This window comes from Cyprinus carpio, chromosome A21 (assembly GCF_018340385.1).
Source record: "Cyprinus carpio isolate SPL01 chromosome A21, ASM1834038v1, whole genome shotgun sequence".
NCBI lineage: Eukaryota > Metazoa > Chordata > Actinopteri > Cypriniformes > Cyprinidae > Cyprinus > Cyprinus carpio.
The window spans coordinates 22,596,199-22,621,674 of NC_056592.1; the positions used below are offsets into that span (position 1 = coordinate 22,596,199).

Genomic DNA, 25,476 nt, shown 5'->3' on the forward strand with positions numbered 1-25,476 from the left:
TCACTGTCATTTTCCTTTTCTTGGACTGTTCCCAGCTGGTGGAATGTACCTGTCTATCTCAGTTCGAGCAGCTGAGTTTTTAGCCAATTTCCAAAAACCGTCTAAAGACACATATTTTTCATCAGCATCTGACCAATTAATACTAGCACTTACCTATTCTATTCTGTTCTAATAATATATTTTTTTTCTAATTCATTTAATAAAAAAAAAAAATCCTACTTTATTTACTATGCTAGACTAACTGAGACTTTACTTCAAATCAAACTACTTGAATATCATCGTCCTCTTGTTGGTCTGATTGCTTCTATTGTTCTCCTCATTTGTAAGTCGCTTTGGATAAAATCATCTGCTAAATGGTTAAATGTAAATGTTTTAAATACAGAATTATTCTGTAAAAGCAATATTTTTTTTAAAAACAGTACATAACATAAAATGACCCCTTCAGACTCGAGGCAGAAGCACCATAGTGAGCTCATTGAATAATCAATATTATAATTAAAATTAATGGAAATTTTACACATTCATTCTTCTACAGGCCAACTGAGTGGAATCATTAAGTAGTGTGTAGTGTAGATTGTGTGTGTGTGTGTGTGTGTGTGTGTGTGTGTGTGTGTGTGTGTATGTAGGCAAATATTCAGAAAACAAAAGGCTGGCAAGCCTGGTAAGTGATATCTACATAATACATTCTTGCTAACACTGCATTCAGGGTTATCCATGAAAGACAATACTTCTCAACAAAACATGAACAAAACAAAAACAAATGCAAATATTGTACAACTTAAATATTGCAAAGGCCCTTTGCTATAAACCCATCAAAAATGACACTTTGATGGATGGTGTAGTACACCGCTACTTCTGCTCAAGGCTATTTTTATCTAATTTGCATATATTTTATAAAAATAACATTTGTTCATAGCGAGTACCTAAAAAACTGATGTTCCCTGTATGTAGATGTTAACTTATGAGTCAGCACTAACATGGTTTCATAAAGTGACAAATAAATACAACACTATTGCTTCAAGGCAAATCAGAATAGGACAAGAAACAGAAGTTTACTGTTAATGAGAATGATTATGACAAGGTGTTGGTGAAGAACAGAAATTTGATCGGAATGTGATCAGACAAGCATAGATGTTCCCACATTACAAACCACTGAGGGTCATTTGCTTGAAGCTTTTTCAGCGAGCTGTACTGAGAACTGTTGTTCTGGTCAGACAAAGAACAAACACGTGTCATATAGATAAAACACTAGATGTTAGTGCAATGACCTGATGTGTATATTCTGTAATCACAGCTGTGCTGATATAGAGCCTTGACTACTAGTGTGATATTGTGTTTATGCAACAGTTCGACAGCACAAGTGTGTGGAACTACTTCCAGCACAAATTCAAATCTCAAGTTGACAGTTTAACAGATGATCTCAAGCCTCAGTTACTAATTCAAAATGTCACTTTACAACTAGAAATGAAGAAACAGAGTTGCTTCATTGAAGATAAAAGCTTATTGTATTATGTAGATTATTATTAAAAAAAGATTCAATGAGCGAGTGTAACAACTTGCTAGGGCTGCACGATTCATTGAAATTAAATCGCAAAGGCAATAAATCGCGATTAGGCTGAAGCTGCGATTGTCATGCATATCTTTCAGTGAAGCACAGTTCTGTGATCAGCAGTAAATCTCCATCCAAAGGCCAGAGGACACTCTTGCGCTGAATCTCCAAATACGCCTCGCAGAAGAAACCCAGGAAATTGCTATAGCGGTTACTGAATAAACAGAAGATTTAACTGCTTTCATTGATTCAACGGAACACACGTCTACTGCAATATATGATTTATCTGATCTTGTATATAATAATTTTTATTTTTATTATATTATAATCAACATAGCCTTTATCTCTGCTTAGAATACTATGAAATATGTTGCGTGCCTTATTCTGTGTAAGAAGCCACATCCTCTTACAGAAGAATTTATTTCAAACACTCGACTGACGTTATGAAGTGAGTTTGGAGTAAAAACATGTTATTAAATGTGGTATTTTCACATGCTTTCAGATGGAGCAGCATTTACTACACAGAGCCGTAGTTCACTGACAAGCTATGCAAACAGCTTTCATAATTGCAGAACGATTTATTTGATTCCATAATTGCGTGATTAAATCGTCTGTGATTATGAACGTGATTTTACATAGCTTGTCAGTGAACTATGGCTATGTGTAGTAAATGCAGCTCAATCTGAAAGCACGTGTTGGAGATTTACTACTAATGAAAGAACCAGCTTTACTGACAAGATGCGAATGACAATCACATTTGATTAATCTTGCAGCCCTATTACCTGCATCAGATACAGCATTCATTCTTCAGCTCAATCTCATTTTCAGAAGAAAACATTAATTTGAATGTCTGCTGAGGAAAGTGATATATTTGTCATACTATGCTTTCATTTGTTAATGGTTGTAAGGCTGCTTTGATGTCTTCATGAAGCCCAAAATTCTGGAACTCTCACAATTCAGATGTCATGCAACAATAACTTTCTAATCTAAAGATAGCATCTCAAAGAAAACCATTTTCTCAACTGTCCCTTCACCCATCCTTAAGCCCCCCTCCTTCACTCCTAGGTAAAAATAACGTCCTTGTTTACAACCTTGCTTCAAATACTACTACTTCCTTTCTCAATACCAAATACTGCTATTATTTATACAATATATTGATTGAAAAATAATATTTAATAAACAACAACAGCCATTATAAAGTTGCTAAGCAATTCAGTCAAAAGTACAAAGGCAGCACTGATGAAGCAGTAAAGTTCTATAGTTATGAAACTTTGCCTCAGCCAAAACTATTTGCTCTGGGACAAATAATAGATGAATGAGACCAAAGACTGTCCATTAGATTTACCCAAGAAAAAAATATAGATTGTGTTTAACCAATATAGAGCCAGCAGTAAATTCCAGAAGAGCTGGCTGAAGTAAGGATGTTCTCAGCTGGTTCATGAGTATTGAACAGCCACTGTCGCCCTGGAGCTCACATCACCAAATAGGCCTATATCTAAGCAAATTTTCAAATAGGCACTATCTTTATAAATAAAACATATATTTTATGTTTAAACAACTACATTATCGCATACAAATTCTTCAAATTCATTCCATAACACAAGAACAGTAGTATTTGTAAAATTTCCTCCACCATGAAACTTACTGCGACAAATGCTGAAAACAGAGTATACAAGCAGTAAATTGGTTCCTGTGGTGATACTGGTAGAATATTGCATGGCTGGAGAGACCTCTCAGCCAATCAGATTTAAGGACCAAAAGTAACTGTTTTTTACAGTCAGGTAAAAAAAAAAAATATATATATATATATATATATATAGTATATATATATATTATATATCTGTATGTATGTATGTATGTATATATATATATATATATATATATATATATATATATATATATATATATAGATATATACAAAGTAAAAAGTAAAAAAAATAAATAAATAAAAATTTTTTTGGAGGAATGGTGAAAACAATATCGAAGTGCTATAAATGCAAGAGTGAAATACAAAATCCTACATACTGAAGATGCATAAAAAGTGCCAGTGGCATTCTGCTCAACATATGCTTGCAGTAAAGGTGGCTGTATGAAATATTTTTTGAACACATGGTGGTTGTTGTTTTATTAGTAGTTATTAGGCTTTTTTTATGCAATAGCTATGTAGGACATGTCCCTGGATTTTAGATTGCTGTCCTGTTGTTTCTGCCCAAAGCAAAAAGCACATGGTAAAAACTCTTGCCAATAATTACAAAGGCCATTAGGGTGAGCATACAGTATGTATAGTGGCTGGGAATCATGAGTGATATCAAGAATAATGTTACAGAGTGCATACACTGTCAGACTCACTGTCTGGCACCATGCAACGGTCTCTAATGAGAAGTGAACTGCCTGCAAGATTGTCACAGCACTCAGCTTTAATTACCTGATTGTAATGCAGTACTATTCCAGATAACTAGAAATCGCACATCTGTCAGACTCTGTTAGAAGAAGTGAAGTTGGGAAGCTGAAATACATGTCTAAACATGCCCAGTATTCCAGAGCAGCTCCAGTGCTCTAGTAGCTCCCACTAGTGATGGGCCATTCATGAACAATTACATGCTAATCACATTGTTTGCATTTCCCCAAAGTTTTTATTTATTTATTTTTTATGAAATCATCATGCATACAGTAATTATAATAATGGTCCGGCATTCCCACGAGTTGACACAGGACAAGTGGTTTGGAAAATGGATGTTTGGATATAATGAGAATTATTATATAATGAAATTATGAGAAATATAAATGATTTGCTCACTTCCAGATTTGCGAGTCTTTTTTTTTTTTTTTTTTTTTCATCACGTGACAGGTGAATTGTTGGGTAATGTCAGATATATAAACCTTTACAATTATATTATATATATATATATATCATATATATATATATATATATATTATACATATATATTTTTTTTTTTTTTTTTTCATCATGTGATGGGTTTTTTGTTGGGTTATGTCATATGTAGAATGAATAAAAACAGTGTTAATATTACATTTAGTCAAACTGTTTGAAATATTATGTTAAACATTAAATTAACATCTTAAGTTTATACATTAAAGGCTGGAATGCACTAAATTACTTTTAAAAACCCAAGAGCTTTTAAAACACTATAGGCATCACACACTCGTCCACTTTATATATAGTTACAAAGAAAAACTGGACATCAATAAATGCAGAAACCTAGCACCATGTAGGAGACACATGAAAATGTGTTCTGTAAAATATCAAAATATCAAGCAGGTTTGATATCCTTCGACTGGATGAAATAATAGCCTAAAGCTAGCATAGTATGTACCTATCATACATCACATGATCTTCTGTGAAATCTGTCAATTCTGACTGGTAAAAATCTGTAGACTGGTTCTGACTTTCAGCAAACTATCGACTCTCTGCAATTTGTGTAAATCTTTGGTGTGAAATATATTTCGAAGTGTTTGATTAAAAACTTTCAAATTTTCAAATTTACAGACCAGCTCTATGGACGACATCTGTGGCATGTATTGTCAGGCTCAACAATAAGAGATAAGGCTAAGGATGAGAGAGTCTCACTCGCCTTTATGGGTAAGTGCTGTGTTGTCATTTAAAATTTGTTGATCTTGTTCAATCATTTTTATGCATTGCAAGCTTAAACATTTGGTTTTTACTGATATAAACTCAAGTGTGTGGAGTATGTCAGAAACTACATATGCATCTGTATCCAAACTGTATCCAGTGTAGACAGCGTCAGTGATTATAATGGGTTCTATTTGTTTTGACGTGACCTGATGCTTGCATCCAGAGTAAGCAAATATTAGCCATTAAGTGAGTGAACTCCAGTGGTGAGTGAACTCCTATGGTGTGATGATGTGTAACTATTCATCAATGTCTTGCTCTGGAGGCACACATACAAGTATGTGACTGTATTTGCCCTTGTGACATCACAGATCCTTTTAAAAGGAATTAGTATAAACAAAATAAGCTTCACATTTCTTGCTTTCATGCTTCTCTTGCGAGTGACGAGTTGAAATCATTTTCTGAGGAAATCAACAGCATGTCTGTGATGTTATGGATAGAGTTTGATTTGTACTTGAAACCTGAAACATCCCTTTCAAATAATTGCACTCTTTCATTGCCAAAGTTTCCCCAGTGGAGAATAACAACCCTGAGAATACAAATAAACAGAGAGCATGTAACTTACCAGAAACATGACTTGCAATGAAGTCTTCAGCCATTCCATTAATTGTGAAATTTTAAAACCCTGTTTCAGTGGGCTTTCTACAGCAGTTTAATTACAGTTCTACTCATTCTGTTTCTGCTTTTCCCACAGCCCTTTCCACACTCTTAAGAATGTACTTTATCCCTTTTAAGTCATCTGTATTAATTATAGCACACGGAATGTGTTAATTATGGCAGAAGAAGCCCGATGGAGATGAAAAAGAAAAAAGTAAAAGAACAAAAGATGAAAACATCGCTGGTCGTTTAATCAAGGATAATACACTTTAACGTTTTGTAGAAATTTTTGACTGGAAAGTAAGATTATATGGCATTATCATTATCCACAACGCAATATCTATAAGCCCTGATCACCTTTTTCCCACATGTATGTGCCATCTCTAAAAGAATAATTTCATAATACACATTCATAGAATATGGGACATACAGTAAGTGAGGTAACATGCTCTTCTAATTCAATATGAAAGCATAAGAGCAGTTCTCCAAAGAAAAAAAAACAGTAAAAGCATATTGTCAAAATATGATTAATTTAAAGATCAAAACTCCTGTGTAGAGGTCTGGACAATCCATGCAATATCACACAAGAGAAGAAGAAAGAGTGTTCTGGGCTTTCCTTACACTTGCCCTGTTGGGGCACTGGGTTGTGACCTACTTTTCAGCAATAGAAGAATAACTGAAAAGAGGGAAAAACCCAGGAGAAGTGACTTCTACATATAGGCCTAATGCTACTGAAGACACTCTAGCAACAAGCGGCTGATGGACACAAAAATGGTGGCCACTGGGTTGTGGCATAACGTGTTGAGCTAATGAGCAATGAGATGGAGTGTGGGGATTTGTCAACCCCAAATGAAAGGTGTTGATAATGCTAAGCCACTTCAAACAGAGAAAAAAATAAAAAATAAAAAATGAATAAACCTAAGTGAGAAGTGAAAATAGGGGTTTAGTTTTTTATCCCTAAAGCAATATTGAGAACCGAGAGGACAATGTAACCACTTGAGCTCCTCTTCAGTGGGATGATGAAAACAACAACAACAAAACTTCAATTTTCTACCAGAAAAACAAAATAAACCCTCAGATGGTGATGTTTGAGAAAGATTTATAAGATTTCTGAATATTTATGCTGCAGTTCACTTAATATTTTATTCCATTTCAGGACTTTCAGGAAGGTTTTTTTTTTTTTTTTAATGGAGTACAAACTCACTTCACTTACATAAACACCATTGCTCAATAGGTCAGAGGTTTTGTGTAGTGACCACTGAATAGATCATTTTTAAAGATTATAACTTTTTTAGATTATGAAATTATAATGTTTTTAACAATCTTTATCTGCATCTTACAAAATACACGTTGTTGCTGAAGGTTCCTGCTATGAATGAATCACTGATTTTCCAAAATTAGGCATATGTTACTATATTCTGGTCTACTGAAAATGAACATGGTTAATTATTAAAACTATTGAACCAATCATGATGTCCAGTTAATACTCGATGGACACTATTTTTAGCATTTAGATAATTAGAAATGCTTCTAAACTCTCACAGAATGGCATACAAGTTGTATTTGCTGTAGATATACAGAACTAACTGGTAAATATGACCACAAGATTGTGGGCAGGCCACCTTAGTTTGGCTCCTAATTGAAGCTACTTTGAATATATTTGTCTAAGCAGCAGAAGAGGATGATCCCAGCCACTGAGCTGCTAGCCAGTTTGTGCAAAATGTGAAGTCATCTACATTGCAGCGCTTATCTGCAGGGCACAGGCTCTTCAAGAATGTCTGACATGACCAAGCGTGGTGCCAACTAACGGGATGCAAGCTACTGCTCAAATTGTGCTGAAAAAAAAGAAAAAAAAAATGTTAATCTAAAATGCGCTTAGATGCTCAAAAGGCAAGCAGCAGACATGCTGTTGCTTGGAGACCGCCCAGAGACAACAGGCAGACAGCTGAGAGTTTTGTACTATTTTCTGAGTGGAACATCGTCCAACGAAGCGATCAATCTAATGATCTGTTTAATTCACTTCAATTCAGCCAACCTCTTTAATCCACTTAAGCAATCAAATGGAGATTTTACTTGTGGGGAAAAAACTGAGGAGAAATCAAAGGCTGTGAAATCTGGGATTTAAGGGTTGCATTGCTATATTTCTGAAAAACGTGGTAACACTTTTTTGTGAAGATTTATACGCATTCTGAATATCTTATAATACATCTTATAAAACAGATAGTGGTCTAATCTGTAAAGTACCTATAAAACATTATACCCTTTAAATGTGTAACTATGAAAGAGATTACATTATAGGCTTCCATTTAACATTTACTGTGAAAGGATAACACAGCTGTTGTGCTGTATCATTTGAAACAGTTTATTTTCTTTTCATTAGGAGCTGCTTTGGTGTACTGGGTCTCCTGCAGTGTGGATTACTTATAGATGGTCATGTCACAAAAGAGTGGACGGAAATACAATCTGTGCCTTCTAATTCCCTGCTGCTATATGAGATTGGAGCAGCTCTTACGCCAGCAGCTCTGGTGAAAAGCATTTCATCAAAGTGGCTGCAACATTTCTTTGATTCCCAAGCAGATGCAAAGCTCCAAGACTACAACCGACCACCAGCATCAAATAGAGGGTGAATTTCATGTCAGTCACAATAATGTGTTGTTTTTTCTTTATTCGTCTATTTTAGAAACACAATAAGATCAAGAATAGTATTATGTAGGCTAAAGTGCTTTCACATGACTCACGTCATAACTATATGCATATAGAAATGTAAATGTAAATGTCAACATGAAAAGATGTTTTTTTTTTTTCTTTTTTTTTTTAAGAGAGATAGAGAAGTTGGGGATGTCTGCCAAAAAGGAAAGATGTTTTAACAATACCAAAGAATCATCCACAGTATAACTGTTTTGAAACCCTCCACCAGTTTCCTGTCTTAAAGCCTTTTGTGCGTCGTTCACATCCATGCATTACTCTGATTATTGAACAGATACAATAATGAAAGCAACCACACAGAGAAAAGGGAAATTCAAACAGGCTGTCTCTTCAGCCTGATTACCGGTTATTTCAGAATTACCTGCATGTATTGCAGACAACCAAGCCCTGGTGCTGGTTACAATCACCTTCCATAATAAAGAGAATTAGCACACTGAAAGTAGCGAGAGATCTGCAATTTCTCTATCCGTGTTTTAACGTTCCTCTGGTCATAGAGCTTTTTAGATAGATGCAGAGGCTTTTCAGGTCATGTAGAATCTGTGATCTCTAACCCAGTTTATTTTCCAGCTTTCCATAGCTGCAATATGCTGTTTTCCACCAACTGGCAACCCGGGGTGCTGAAATACTCTTGGGTAAATTGGCAGAACAAAACAAAAACAGACATTCCGACGCAGAATGCACATTTCAAAGTAGAATAACTGACTGTAGCATTGCATTTCAGACAAACAAGTATGTCAACTTACCATGTTTCCTAAATATCTGCAAACATATTGTGGTAATGTTATGCTTTAGTACAGTCAAATTATATACAGCACCTTTAAGATCACTGTAACCAATCACAAACATGACTGTGAACCCAAAGAGGCAGGTACTGGCTATTTTTTAAGAGACATAATGCCTGCCATATTATTATTATATTAAACGTTATGAGAATATTAACTTCAAAATGAAAATTAGAAAATAAAATGGTATAAATATCAATAAAATATCATGGTAATTATTAAAGTTGAAACAGATCCAAACAAATTGGATCTCCCCATTTATAATTATTATTGATAATGTGACATGTCTGATTAATTCCTGAGTCCAGTGCTTTAATGGTTACATGGCAGAACATTTCATATGAAGGTCAAAAAGTTCAATTTTGTGTGGTTGTGTTTTCCTGGACCAGGGGAAAATTACAAAGTTGTACTCATTCAAAAGCATACAACATTGAAAAGTCAGAGCATGTTATTAAATCATGAAGCACTCATAATTCAAAGTCCTGATTGCAATCAAACAAAAATGTTATCACATCCATCCATATAAAAGCTCATTAGAGATCCGACATTGGGTAATGGTTATAAACTAATCTGAGAGAGAATATCTAGACTGAGAAACTGAGATTCTTACATTGCTTTACAATCACACAGCATGGATTTGTGTAAACCACCATAACGACTTGTAGCTAGGGAAACACAATACCAGAGCTCATGGGTGCCACCCATTAAGAAAGCAAATTGTCCTCTTTTAGGCACTGCCCGAGAAGCTTTTATCACAGCAGCCTTAACATTGACTTGTCAAATTACTTAAAAAAATAATAATAAAAAAAAATAAAAAATGCTAGAGGCAAAATGAGTTACTGTTATGCACTGAAATGACATACTCAACATTTGATTGGGACATTTATATAAAGAACATGATTTTTAAATCTTTTCAGCATTGGCTGTACATCTCACTTAAACTCTACCCGATCCTTCTTGGAGTGCTAATTTGGTTATTGCTTCCCCTTGAGCAAGGACACTCTGTGACTGATACGGGCAGCCCACACACAGCAACCTCGGCAGCACAACACATTAATAAAAGACTTAGCATTGTGTTTATGTTTAAATATTTTTGGTAAAGCATGACTTCTGTTCCTCACAAAAAGCAATAGTATGGCTTTGGCAGACATGGACTATGTCATGGCTTCATGGATATTCCACCAGGCATGTTTTATTCTTCTATTGAAGTTTGATAGATGGTGTCACTATGCTGCTGATCTGATGAAAAGAGCTGCAGCAAACATTAGGGTTAGTATACAATTACAGAATTGTAATTAAGCTGATTTAACACTTGAAATGGAGTGCCACACTTTGCTCAGACCCCTTGAACTAAGACTCCTTTGTCAAAGCTTCAGTAGTTTCAGGTTATCAACCAACAGAGAGGTGCCAGGTTGCCACTGCATACTTGATTTGCCGAAATGTTCTGTACAATCAAAGGTTCGATACGTGGCCGTGGCCATGGTCACGTTTTTATTATGTTGGTACAAGTACATTCAAATGACCGGGGTGTAGGGCTGGACAATAATTCAATATCAATATGTATCGCGATATAATTTTTTTCAATAATGGTGATATGATTTTTAAACTCATTTCCGATATTTCAATTTACATTGGCGGTATTTCCCATACATTGATTTATTTGTGCCGTTTGACTTCGTTGAATAAACATGAGCACTGCACATTTTAAAATCAAAACATGTCGTCGGTGTTTTATATGGATGTATATCTGAAGGGAACCGACTGTTTTCAGAAATGTTTCGATGGCATTTTCATTTTATCTGATAAAGAAGCGTTCATAAGCGGAGCTGCTTTGATTGCCGCCGTTACTGGAAAAAAACTGCTGGTTCTGCCGCTCTCATAGCGCCTCCTGCTGGCAGACAGTCAGTTTGCATTCAAGTCCGTCTCCAGCAACGTTTTTTTTTTTTTCTCTGCAGCAACTCCGAGCACTTTTCATACTCTTTATACTGATAAAGCACATTTGTTTAAATCTATAATAATCAGCTTACTCTACCAGTCAAAAGTTTTTGAACAGTAAGATTTTTAATGTTTTTAAAATGTTTTTTTTTTTTTTTTATAATGTTTTTCTTTTAAAGAATTCTTCTGCTCACCAGGCCTGCATTTAGTTGATTTCAAGTACAGCAAAACATTTTGAAATATTTTTACTATTTAAAATAACTGCTTTATTTTAAGCTGAATTTTCAGCATCATTACTCCAGGATTCAGTATCATATGATCCAGAAATCATTATAATATGCCGATTTGCTGATTATCAACAGTTGAGTACATTTTTTTTTCTTCATGATTCTTTGATGAATAGAAAGATCCAAAGATCAGCATTTATCTGAAATAAAAAGCTTTTGGAACATTATACACTATTCCATTCAAAAGCATTGAGTCAGTATGATTTCTTTCTTTCTTTCTTTTTTTTCTTTTTTTGGAAAGAAATTATAGAAATGTTTTATTTAGCAAGGATGCTTTAAATTGATCAAAAGTGATGATAAAGACATTTATAATGTTACAATTTCTATTTCAGATAAATGCTGTTCTTCTGAACTTTCTATTCATCAAATAAAATTCTACTGAGCTGTTTTCAACATAACAATAAATTGTTTTTGAGCAGCAAATCAGAATATAAGAATGATTTCTGAATGATCATGTGTCTGGAGTAATGGTGCTAAAAATATAGCTTTGAAATCACAGGAATAAATTACATTCTAAAATATTTACAAATATAAAACAGTTATTTTAAATAGTAAAAATATTTCAAAAATGTTACTGTTCTTGCTGTATTTTGGATCAAATAAATGCAGGCTTGGTGAGCAGAAGATAATTTTTTAAAAGCATTAAAAATCTTACTGTTCAAAAACTTTTGACTGGTAGTGTATATTAGCCTATAGCTTGAAGTTAAAGATATTAATATTAATTAGGTGAGTCTGAGATGATTATTTGACAGTGATTTCACATTTATTGTTTGTATGAAGGCTAAATACAAAAAAACAAAAAAAAAGCAACAACTAATAAATAAGTTCAAATAAGTTGAACATTAACTTATTTGTGCGTTTTTTTTTTTTTTTTCTAAAATATTATATGGTTTTAAATTAGCTGTCATAGACTTGGCAAATTAATTTTTCATAAGTTTGTATGCACAGAGATCTGTTCCATTTTTGGTAGTTTTTACGAGGCTTTTTTAAATTGTGTTCATATCGATATCGGAATTATATCGTACAGAAATTAAGAAATATATTGTGATATAAATTTTGGCCATGTTGTCCAGCCCTACCGGGGAGTGTTGCTAAAAGGTTAATGCTTTGTGTTGGAAAACAACATACTCCCTACACCAAACCCAACACTAAACCTACCCGATAGTGTTAACAAATGCAAAAGTGACAGAAATGCATTCCCTCATGCAACCATGCTATTTTAACTTCCTTATATGCAGGTTTGAAATGTTTTGTTGAAACTGTAGTTTCTTAGTAACCTTTCTCCTCTTAACTTTAACCAGTAGCCAGAATAATGTCAATGATCAGCCAAAAAGTAAAGTGGTTTTATTAGAACTGGTTGGCATTATTGATTGGCCTACCCTGATTCTCCACTGCATTCATGGGCAGAGTTATGTTTGTGATTGGTTACAGTGTTTAATCATTGCATATACTGTATATATATCGATATTTTGGGGTATTATTCATTAATGATAATTAAACAATATTTTGCCGCGTTTGTTTTTGTGCTGGCACTTTGGCTGGTTTAGGCCTGTCATGGATAAATAAATAGGGCACTAAAACCGCTAGTAGGTGGCGGTAAGTCCCTGTCTTATTTAGTGATTCACTGAATCATGCACTCAAACAATTCATTCAAAACTGATGATTCATTTAGAAATGAAGCCACTGGCTGTCTTTATGAATGGATCGTTGAATTAAAGATTTGTTCAAAACAGATTCATTCGGGAACAAAAGTGTTGCTCTGAGACGTGTGTTGCTCTAATCTGGCTTTGTTTGGAACTAATTTCAATGACGAAACAGAAATAAAGAGGCAATATTGGATCTAAAATGTAACTCACTCAGTATTAACTTCTTGTTTTTTTGAACTTGTAGAAAATTAATATCTAATTTGCAATCGCGCTCATATTGAGGAAAACGGCACTCTTGCTTGTGTGAAATTACGCAACTATATCATATCTTATGAAACACAAACCCATACAGGGATATTGTTTGCTTGCATAACTTGAATTATAGGGTCATTCTAACTGCATTCTAATAGGCTTCATCACCCAGTGAATGCTTTTGACTCGTTTTTCTTTGTTTATTGCAAAGTGAGTGGCATACTCAATAATATCAGCTCGCACATTTTCAAAACAACAATCACAATATTATCAGAGATGATAAATATTGCACATCCTTAAAAGAGAGTATTTTAACACAAATAGGAGTAAACCTTTTCCATTAAGCAAATTGCAACAGCCATAACTGTAATATTGTGTATTGATAACTGTTGTTGACTTAAAAAATGACTTAAATGTCTTAAAATATATACAAATAAAAACCTATTTTTTACCTGAAAAAAAAGTTAAGAGCTGAGATAGTTGTGGCAGACACCAGCAGTTTCCTGAGTCCCACTGAACAAGGAGGTTTTGAAATGAGACGAGGACATTTTGCACTACAGGACAAGCCCCCGACTAACCGTCATCCTCAGTTTGCACAAGGCTCGACACATCACCTGGGGCGGATTAGCCTGGCCTAAATTTCAAAGCAGACGACTTGTCTGATGAAGCCCAATATAGAGAAAGGGAGGAATGGGCAATGACAGTGAGGACAAGCAAACAAATGTGATAGAGCAGTGCAATCTTTCACAAGACAGGTGGGAAAAGAAGCATTAGGCAGAAACAAAAATAGATGCTGAAAGACTCGGTTGGAGAAATAAAAAAATAATAATAATAATTGTAACACGGATGAAAGATGATGGAGATGAAGATCTAGGATGGAGGTGAAAGGAAAAATGGATAAAACGAAAAAGATGACAACATCTGGTATACATAAAACTGCAGAAATAACCTAGAGATAATGACTGTGCGGACAGCCTCATAAAGAGAAAAACGCTTCTGTAGTCATATCTGGAGATGAGGCCATCACATAAGTGCTCTGCTCTTTACCGGTCTCATGAGCTATTTCTTGACCTTGTTCCACTTAATGTCTTTCCCTCATTTCTTCCATAAAAGTGTAATGTCATGACTGACAGCTCAGGCACTCGGTCAATGCTGTGATGATATAATGGTACTAATGTTAGGTGGGTATTAAGTATAGATGCTGTTTTCACCCCTGGAACTTTTAAGACCACGCATCTGTTCCATGGCATAGTATATTTAGAAGAATTTTGAAACTGTGTTATTTTTGTCCCTTTTGATGAGGATGATTTGGGAAAAAGAAAAAGCAATAAAGAGTCCTTTTATGCGGTCATTACACCTCAGTAATGCTTGTGAAATGGGAAAGTGGAGCAGAGTAGGTAATAAACTGACAACTAACACAGAGGCTTGTCAGAATATAATGAATGCATCAAATGCATTGAGTTCTTTGATTCCAAGAACACAAATTCAAGATGCCATCAGCATTATTTTTTTCTTATTAGTTTCACACAATGAAATTATCATAAGAATGTTCAGTTAGTTTTTGTTGTCATGGACTTCTAGGTTTTATTTTTAGTTCCTGTGCTCCTTTCCTCACTTGTCTTTTTTTTTTCTATGGTTACTATTATTAGTTCATTTGGTTCAGATTTGTTTCATTAATTATCTTATTTGCTTCAGTATTTACATCACTCCTATTCCTTAGTTCAATGTCTGGTCTACATCTGAGTTGCATGTGTTTGCTGCTGTCTTCTGAGTTTGTTCATTGTGGATTCTTATTAAATACTTGCACTGGAACATGCTTCATATTCCTTGTCTTCAGTCTGTGCACACCCATGTGACAGGAATCAACAGTACTTTTGACAAATGTGATTAAAATGAGGTGCATCAGATGAAGATTCCGATCATCGACTGGGCATTTCAAACCCACTGGTACTACTGTACCAAATCAATGCTGAAATAATTATAATAATAATAACAATAAATGTAAAAAATATCACTCTTCTGTAGTCTTCTGTCAAATGCATTTCTTGGCCAAAATATCCTGCTTTCCAAAGTATTAATATATTAAACACAGTTTGTTTTTCATTAGTGAATGTGCAAAACTATTGCTTGCTTTTTTCCTCATTACAGAATGTTTACTTCAATAATTATTAAAAAAAAAATTAACACAATGTTAACATTTCTTATCCCAAGACTGAAATCATAGCATTGCTGCCAGTGCACTAAAATATCCACCAGCCCTCCCCCCAAGATTTAAGTACTACTACTATGATTATTATTATTATTATTATTATTATAAGAAGAAAAATAGATGAAACAAAGCAACGGATAAACAGCTCTGAAAAAAAAAAGATAGGTGCCAGTATAAAGTCTAAGACCACCCATATGCACTACAAACAAAAACAGGGTCCTGCCAAGAGATAAAATCTAATATTGGCTATATGTAACAATGTACTAAGGTAATATAAGAAGCATATTCAAGCAGGAGAAGTTAGAACAAGAGTGAAAATTCTGTGACACACTCTGGTGCCAAATCCCTACAAAGTGATGTGAACAATGAGTCTGGATAAGCATGAACAGGATCATAAGAGAGATTTGCTACAAAGCCTGACAAGAGATAATATTATCTGAAGCAAATCTGACATTTGCACTAGCTGTTGAAACAGCTCTCAGTATGCAAACTGGGGACATGACATGAACTATTTAAAATTAAAATAAGGAACATGACAAAATAGAATAGAGTGTGAATGTAATCATGACTTTGCTAGAAGTTTGTAGGTTGTAAGCAAATAGTTTGTTGCTAGCTGGTTCTAGCCGATACCTATGTCTAGTATCTCATGCATAACTTGAGAGATTATGCTACAACGCTTTTGATCTGATATATGGATTCTATCTAGCTTAATCTTGCATAGATAAAGAAGAATTTATTTATGGCAATGAAGTAAGTCATTGACAATGACTTCAGGAAGGACAAAAGATAAACTCTAAAAAGGCTGAGACATTTCCAAAAATGCAGGCTCAGGGAAAAACAAGCAAACAAAAAACAAATGTGATTTTGGTAATAAAGCCAATGTAAAAAAAAACTACATATTGTGCATTAATAAATGCTTTTGATGCTGATGCTGTGCATTTTTTAAATATCACAGGGCACTGCTTCCCTGGAGATCTTCAAATAATAAGAAAGCCCAGTTACAAATAAAAGAACTATAAAATAACCTGGCATTGTAGACTGGACATGTGGATAAATAAAAAATACTGGCACATATTTTAGGTTGAGTTAGTGTGGGAATATAAAAAGATCGGAATCAGAAATGTAGACTATAGGAACAACCTGTACATACGTTGACCTCAGGTGCAGACAGCATGGGCTTATTCCCCTACAGCTGAGACCTGTGATGAAAGATCACAAGACTAACACTACAAACTGGACAAGTGTCCTTTAATAGGGGATACAGATATACTAACATCAGACTTAAGTGTCTACAACTTAAAGACACTATAATGAGGGGATAAGAACACCAATAGCTGCTAGAATACTCTACCGAGAGGATAATGATCTGGCAGATCATTTGAGAGGGCACTCTTCCAGTGGAAGTAATGACCTGCTTGTTTGGAACTGACACTTCTATAACTTTTCTAACTTTTTTCCTGGTTGACTGATGAAAATTTGTGCACACTAACTCCTAGAAAATGAACAGAATCAGTCAGATCAGACCAGACCTGGCCTTTTCTGACTGTCCTTGCCAGTTTTGTGTGCAATATGGATCAGATGGTTAATGAATGGTCGATACTGCATGACGCAAGTCATTAGTTACAACACTCTTATAGCTTTTGATGCACTGTGTGACAAGTCTTCCTCAAGGTACTGTATAGTGTGACATTGCCTGGCCACCACAAAGACCAGTGACCGTGACTGCATGTCATAGCCTAGAGCAACAAAAGCTTTGACTTTATACATCGTTTCAGTTTTCTCTTGAGGCATCTTTTACCACTTATCATTCTCTATGATTCCCTGAGTCCCCACAGAATCTTGTCACAAAGCCTGTATTTTCCATCGATTTCTGTGAATCTTTCATTTTAGACTTGTGATGTTGTTAGACTCAGCACTGATGTTCCCATATGCAAACCCAATGACTTGGAATCATGGGGGGTTGATGAGACGTCACATAGACATAGCAGATCACTTATTATGGGCGGTTATTTTCAGCACAATGAAAATAACTCTGGTGATGGCACAACAACATTCAAAAATGAATATTTACTCATTCTCTGTATGCATGAAGGAATTTCACATTTCCACCAAACAAGGTCTTTGTTATGAATCACCAAATAAACTGTACCCTCAATACAACGCCACTATTTATAATACTTCATATTAGCTGTCTCTACTTCCAGTGAAAATGTCCCTGAAAAGACACTACCTCTGCAGATGCCTATTAGGATGCCCTAGACTAGGGGGAGATAGGGTTTTTTGGGGAAGTCAATTGAGGGCACTTATTCTGTCGAGGGAGTTGATGTGGTGGCCTGTGTTGGTACCAGTTTCATAGTAGAAGATGATGGTTCAAGTCAAGTCAAGTCAAGTCAAGTCATTTTTATTTCTATAGCATTTTATTTAATAGAGTCTGTTTCAAAGCAGTACCAGACTCAATTATGCAAACTTTATAAGACAAATTCAAATTCTGCTGTAAAGCAGCTCTAACAAGCCTATAATGTCATTATTCAGCTCAATTCAGTTCAATAGCAGTGTCAGCATTTCAAAGTTCATCAATTATGAAACAAGTTCAGTTGAAGCTATAAAGCAGCTCTGCAATAGTGCCATTATTCAGCTCAATTCAGTTTACATTTTATTCACACTCAGTGGTGTCAATGACATCGAATCAATAATAATTCCTGAATATTAAGTGTCTTTAAACCAACCCAGGCTCACTGAATATAAGTGCTTTTGGCAATGTTTCTGCAACACCAATATTATGAACCTTAGTGGATGTTTCACAGCATTTTCAAAGTGGAATGTCCAGTGAGTGGTGCTAAAATGTGTTCAATATCTGACCGGTACAGGCAGGTATTGCAGTGTTTCTGTTAAGTTTCATCAGGAACGTATTGCTGGGGTTCAGAATTCAAATGTCCGAGGAGTGTAGTTAAAAGGTTAATGCTCTCGTGTTGGAAAACTTACATCAAACCCAACACTAAACCTACTCTATAGTGATTGCAAATTCAAAAATGATGCATTCGCTGATGCAGTGATGCTATTTAAATTGCCTTTTACACAGGTTTGATCTGTTTTGTCAAACCATAGTTTTATGGGATCTGTACTGGAGCGTTTCACCTCACAAGAGCTACTGAGCAAACCTACTGTGTTAAAAAAAAAAACAATACATAAACTGTATATGTGATGAAAACCTTCAGAAGTATCAGTTTTCAAATCTTGCAGCATGTTAAAATAATTTTGAAGTCATAGCATAATATTGTGCAAGGAATTATGCGAAAATTACGCGTTCTGAATCAAAACTCCGGTTCTGTAAATCATACTTTGTGTGAAAAGGAATACAAGTTTTTGGTTTTTTACCTAGCACGTACGAACCTGGGTAGCTTTAAACACCAACTAGCCAAAGGTGACAGTGGTAAGGAACCCAAATTCCAACAGGTGGCAGAACTGGTGTGTGTCAATGCTTGACTTTTGTTCCCATTAGCTGGAGTGCAAAAGTCTTGTACTTATTTATCCTCAAGGTAGCAGGAGAGACGGTCACAGTGCATCACCTTCCAAAAACATTTCTTCAGCTGTGCTTGTTACGCCACATCTCCTGTCATAGCATGACGGTGCAGGGGCCAAACTATTTAAAACCTGCTGTCAGGGATTAATGACCAAATTCACTGTCCATCCTGAAACTGACTGTTTTGGTTGTGCCTCTGTCTTCTAAGTCGCTCTTGACACCATTGCAGAGAGTAGGTTGAAGATAAGTCATGAGAACACAGGGCTCTCATACAGAATGTGATATTCTCTTCAAGGCATAGATCAAAGATAATGAGTCTTTCCTTATCGCAGCAGCAGCCAATTATAGAAAGCTTGCATTTTAAGAGTGTTCTGGGTATTTCACAGCCACTTTTTGGGTTTGTATCATTACAGAATATAATATATATAGGCCTACTGTAGGGCAATGTGACATTTATGTTTTTGTATTCGCAAACATATTGAAAGCATATTATGCAGACTGCAGAAACTTTATATATATATATATATATATATATATATATATATATATATATATATATATATATATATATATATATATATATATGTGTGTGTGTGTGTGTGTGTACACACAACTTAGATTCTGTGAAAAACTTTCCCACAGTCCTTTGTGTAACAGATATTGTGTAATTTCATACTAATTTGACTTTCAGATCAGCAGTTCTACTTTTTGAAGTGGAGCAATTCATAAGACATATTTGGAAATTTTTGCATAAACTTTATAGGTTGATTATGTTAAAATTAACCTTGATGATTATTGCTGTGTAATTTGACTATCATTTCATGCTCTGTATAATTTGACAGATTGTGATGTTTTCTTCTCACTATTAGAAAATTATGTTTCAGACAAAATACAAAGTGCCACCGCATGGCTGTGGTGATTCATCTTGCATACCAGAGCCAATTGTGTGTATGATTAAGATGCATGCATTTCTCCATGCATTCTCACAACCAATTATCTTGTCTCTTAAATGAGCCCATAAAGGAACACATGCAGCTTCACATATTCACTGGGACAAAAGGAAATAAAGGACGGTACTACGTCTTCGTCTATGGCACATTTGACAAACAAATCTTTCTAAATTAAATTCAGCAGCAATGAAAACATCTCAGTTTTCTCATGTGGTAATCTGCCAGCAATTATTTGTAACCATACCTGGTTGGAGCATGATACATTATATAAAAATGCAATAAATCTGAGGAACAGACCGATATTGACGTGAGCGAATAAGCGTGAACCTAATTTGTATAAACACTTTGAAAAATTAAGCAATAATAAGAACACACATACCATATCAGTGTCTGATACTGGTCCGAAGCTTGTCACATAGATGTTTGTCCTCACCTCAGTCACACTTTCTGATTGGACAAAAAGACAAAAGAAGAGTAGGCATAAGAGCAGAAATAACTACTATGTAAAATAAATATTAAATTGATTTCAAAGCTAGAAATCTGTAAAGACAACAATTCTCAAAAAAAAAAATAAAATAAAATAAAAAAAACAGTTGGGGAAATGATTTCACTGTCAATGAGAGACTGATTTTTTATTTTATTTTATTTTTTTTTCCTGTGAGAGCAAAAACATTTAATGGAGTTCCAATACCAACACCATACTTACCATATATATAATACTGTTTACAGATGCTCATGAATCCTCGGGGGCTGAACACTAATTGTAAGGGGTGTTACATTTCTGACACAAACTCTGAGCAGTTGCATCAGAGCAGACAGAGTTTTTTTTTATTTTATTTTTTTATTAAGCCTTATGCTTTAAAGATACAGGATGTAAAACAAAGTGCTTCAGGCAGAGGGTGAAAATGTATATTATGAGAAAAATAATGTTTTTGTTGTTGTTGTTGTTTGTTTGTTTCTTTGTTTTAAATGCTTTTAAATCATGTAAGCAGACCCCAAAAATAAACTTATAAGCTTTTAAATGACCATAATATGGACACTTAAAAAATGCCCAGTGTGCAGAGTACTCTAGGCCTTTATCCATCTGAAGTAAGTCATCATGTTCCAGTTAACTTGGATGTGATGAGTACTGCAATACACATCAGCCACTATGTAACGCAGGGTGGAAATGGAAAGATTTGATGGAGCTTGAGAGGGGTGACTGGATGGGAGCCAGGTGGAGCCAGCAGGACTCAGGCAGTAGAGGCAATGGAAGCCGTCCAGCTCCACAGTATCAGCCCACAGCTCTCACTGTGCCAATGTGACTTAGCACATTTATCAAAAGCATACATCTTGATTTTTGACTGCCCACTGCTGGGCTCACAATTTAGGCTCTGTACTTTTAGAGGTCACTGGGGATTTACTATACTATACTATACTATACACAGAGGGTGATTGTCTAATTGGGACGTAGACTATAGAGCATCGATGCTAAGAAATCAGTGTTTAATGTGCTCTGAATCCAGAATGACCAGGGGATCCGAAGAGCTTCTTCATAATGATTTATGTAGCAATCTGTGGGTGGACCATCAGAGCAGTGGTCAAGATTTCCTCTTTATTTTCATCAGCAATCTTCAACACATGAGACTCCTGGGGCTCCTTAGGCTTACGATTTGTAAGTGATCTCGGGAGAGCGCTGTTCTGTGACAGATTCTGCTATTGATAAACATTACAGTGCCAAGAGAAGATGAGTAATTTCACTGTTCCAAAACACAATCTGTCATGGATCTCAGAGGTGTGAGACTTGTGGTAAGAAGTGTAATGAAAGCCAGACTGAGGAAAAACATGATCCATCTGCAAGCCAACAGGCCAGCATGTGGACACTGGAGACAATGAGGAAGGAAATGTGCACACGCATTTATCATACCTCCTAGTCCGGGACGCAATCTGTTGTCATAACCATCCAGCAAGCGATCCAAGATCCGGGTGAAGATGGTGATGTTGTCTTTGCTGTCATCGGGAATGGGTTCTCTGTGACCTGTTACAGCCCTGTGGAGAAGAAAGAAGAGATTCAGGTCTCGAAAAGGAAGTAAGGATGCTTTGAAAAGAAACAAATAGGGCACAAGAAAAAAATTTAGAAAGAAGGAAGGCCAGCAAGCATGAAGAGACTGAAGTCACAAATAGAAGGATGGATAGAGAGGAAGAGATATTGATCTTGGTCAGCATCTGTGATCTTTTATTCTTTGAACATCTGTTGCGATTGAAGCCTCCTCTGGTAGGAGATGCAGCTATTATGAATGGGTCCAGGACAAGTCCTAGAAAGAAAATAACAGCTTGACTTCATCTAACGATAAAAAACTAAATCCGGACCACAATTCAAAATAGTTCCCGGTTCTTTCTACCATAGACCCCAATTCCCCAATTCCACTCCTAGGAGGTGGCTGATTGATTTTTTTAAATATTAATAAGCTTTTTAAAAAATATTACTAAGCAGTAAAGCACTCTCTATGTAAAATTAAAAAAAATATATTAAATTGTTAATAATAATAATAATAATAATACTGTTAATAATGAAAAACATAAATAAAATAAATATGGAATGGTCCATTTTCAGCTTATTTTGGCCAATAACACATTTAGACATTTGCATAAGTGATTTTTGATATGTAAGAACTCATGTACAGTACAATCAGACATTCTGTTGCAAAATCATTTATTGTTGTTTACGTGTCAGTAAATCAAGCCAGTGACTAAACAGTCAACTTCACATTGTTCCTCTAGTGGCATGAAACCATCTGTTATTTCAATTGTGAATAAATTTATACACAGGATGCAGGCAAAGAAAACCCCTTTATAATCACTGGAGCTGTCAATCACCTCAGTTCAGCATGAGTTTATCGGTGATTGGGTTCAACACTGCAACAGAACTCCCATTATAATCAATGACGCTATCTACACTACACAATTAATTACTTATTTGCATTGTTTTAGTTATGATGAAATCATTTGTGAGAGTGCAGAAATCAAGTTGCAATGGTGTAATCTCAGCAACTGTAAAGGCGTAGTAAAAGTTTTCAAAAGAGTTCCACATGTAATACTTATTTCATATGCAAATATGGGTTACACTTTATTGTAAGGTGCCCTTGTTACAGTGTAATTAAACATTAGTACTGAGTAATATTAATTTACTACATGTACTAACTATATGGTAAGGATTAGGGTTTGGCTTAGGGTTACTTGCATGTAATTATGCATAATTAATTGTAATTATAATAGTAAGTGCATGTAACGTGTAACAAGGACACCTTAAAATAAAGTGTGAACAAATATGTTAACCAATCATATTAGTGGACATGTACATTAAAGTCTTAAAGGTGACAGGCACCTTTAGAGCAAAGTGTTGAAATCAGGGTAGAAAATGGCCTTTTATTTCTCAATTATAACAGTGCAGTGTTTTATTTTTACATTTGATTAATTAGCTTCAGTAGTATTTCTCACCTGAATACCACTGCCGTGTAGACTTGTCTGAAAAACATGCACACCAAGTCAGTAAGAAAATGAGTTAAAGTGAAAAAAAAGAAGAAAGAAAAAAGAAATAAATAAAAAAATACAGACAGATTGACAGAGCAGAGGAATGATAGAACTAATGGAACTCCAAGTGGATTAGTGAAACCTGTCACACAATTGAATATGGCTTTGCAGAAATCCCAGCTATGGGATTTGGCTGCATTATAACCCAAAAGTTGCTAATGGGGTCTTGAATATGACGCAAACCTCTGTTTCTTTAATTACCTGAAATATGCAGAATAATTATGTCTTGCTGGGGGTGTGATTCCCCGATGAACAATGCAGTGGCACGATGGAGGGCATGATAGACAGATAACTGACGAGATAATAAATGCTGTCCTCAATCAAGCGCTGTGCTGGAAGCGACCTTGCACCAATTACACACTGACCTTTAAAGGCCTTAAAATAGCATGCAAAACAAGAGGTTTGGCAAAAACACATGCATTGCATGTGACGATATTTCATTAGGTTTTGTTTAGTCCTTTTGTGGCAGCAAAAATGTGACCACGTTGCTGGATAAACTTGTTTTAGATTTTCTTATCATTCTGCACAACACTGATTAGTCATTTGTAAGAAAAATGATGCTTCACACCTCTGACAGAGAAAGAAGTGGTATTTTTAGCTGAAATGTCTTTGCACATTTATCATTACAGAATGTTACTGTTATTAAAAAATTGTGAAAATACATGTGAAATTGTTTGGTCTTAGTGAGTGTAATTACACCTTGAAACAATTTCTTATAAAAGTTTTGTTTCGCTTTTGTTTTTGAATGTTTCTTTATGAAATTTGACATGGTGAATACGAAAATCACATCACTTTAAACAGTGCTCATGAAAAGTATTTTGATAACTTGTACAAGCTAATCTGTTAAGTAAAATTCATAAAACCCATGCATAAAAATGTCATGTACATGGTACATCATGTTTCAAATAAACAGTTACCAAAAGCGAGTCGTCTAAAACTTCAGAAGTGTATGTTGATTTTTGTCTTTAAGGACATGTTCCACAATGTTCTATAACGTTCCAGAAAGCACTAGAATATTCCAGAATGTTACAGAAACTTCTACAATGTTCTCATCCTTACAAAAGCAAAATACCTTAAAAAAACAAAAACAAAACAAAAAAACGCAAAATTAGTACATAAACTGATATGTACTAAACCAATGTTTCTATTAATGCTAGAAGTTCTAAAATTTGCCAGACCTAAATATTTACCAAAGTATTGATGATACCTGGAAATTTATGGTTAGTTCCACAATGTTTTGGAATGTATTATAGAGGAATCTTATGTTATTGGATTTTTTTGGTTGTTTTAAAATTGTTTTGGATTTATATAATTATGATAAAATGAACATTCCTCCTGCTCCAGGAAATAATTATATATTAAATACTGTACATGTTGTGCATTAGTTTTACTCATTATGTATTCATGCAGTGACACTATAGATGTAACATAAATAAATAAATATAATCAAATAAAATAAATGAATCAATAAATAAAACCTAATTAGGGTTTAAAACATGGTTTATTAATTACTATTTTATTCATATTTTAATTCATGGACCTATTAGTTTACAGTTTGTCATCCAGTAGACAGCACATGTGCTGTACTTGCTTCTATCTTGCAGCACTGATAAAAAAAATTAAAAATAAACAAACAAAACAAAATACCTTTCATAATGTGCTTTAATCCAGTATACTGGACATTGAATATTACTTTGTTCCCTCCTACAGAAAAGCAGAATTAATTATTTAATATGCAGCAATTAGCATCAACTAAACATTATTTCTTTGTAAGATTCCCATCTTCGGACTGAGGAGGTTAAAGAGGTTGGAATGGATGAT

At 34.8% G+C, this 25,476-nt stretch overlaps 1 protein-coding gene across 1 annotated transcript in view; it reads right to left on the bottom strand.

The window, feature by feature from the left end:
* Positions 1-25,476, bottom strand: part of LOC109045685 (gamma-aminobutyric acid receptor subunit alpha-3-like) — a 200,380-nt gene that overhangs the window by 102,609 nt on the left and 72,295 nt on the right. The window contains exons 3-4 of the mRNA XM_042711349.1: positions 21,992-22,113; positions 20,465-20,532 (exon numbers count right to left, since the gene is read on the bottom strand). Coding sequence (XP_042567283.1) covers positions 20,465-20,532; positions 21,992-22,113 — 190 coding nt within the window. The remainder of the gene's footprint in view (positions 1-20,464; positions 20,533-21,991; positions 22,114-25,476) is intronic.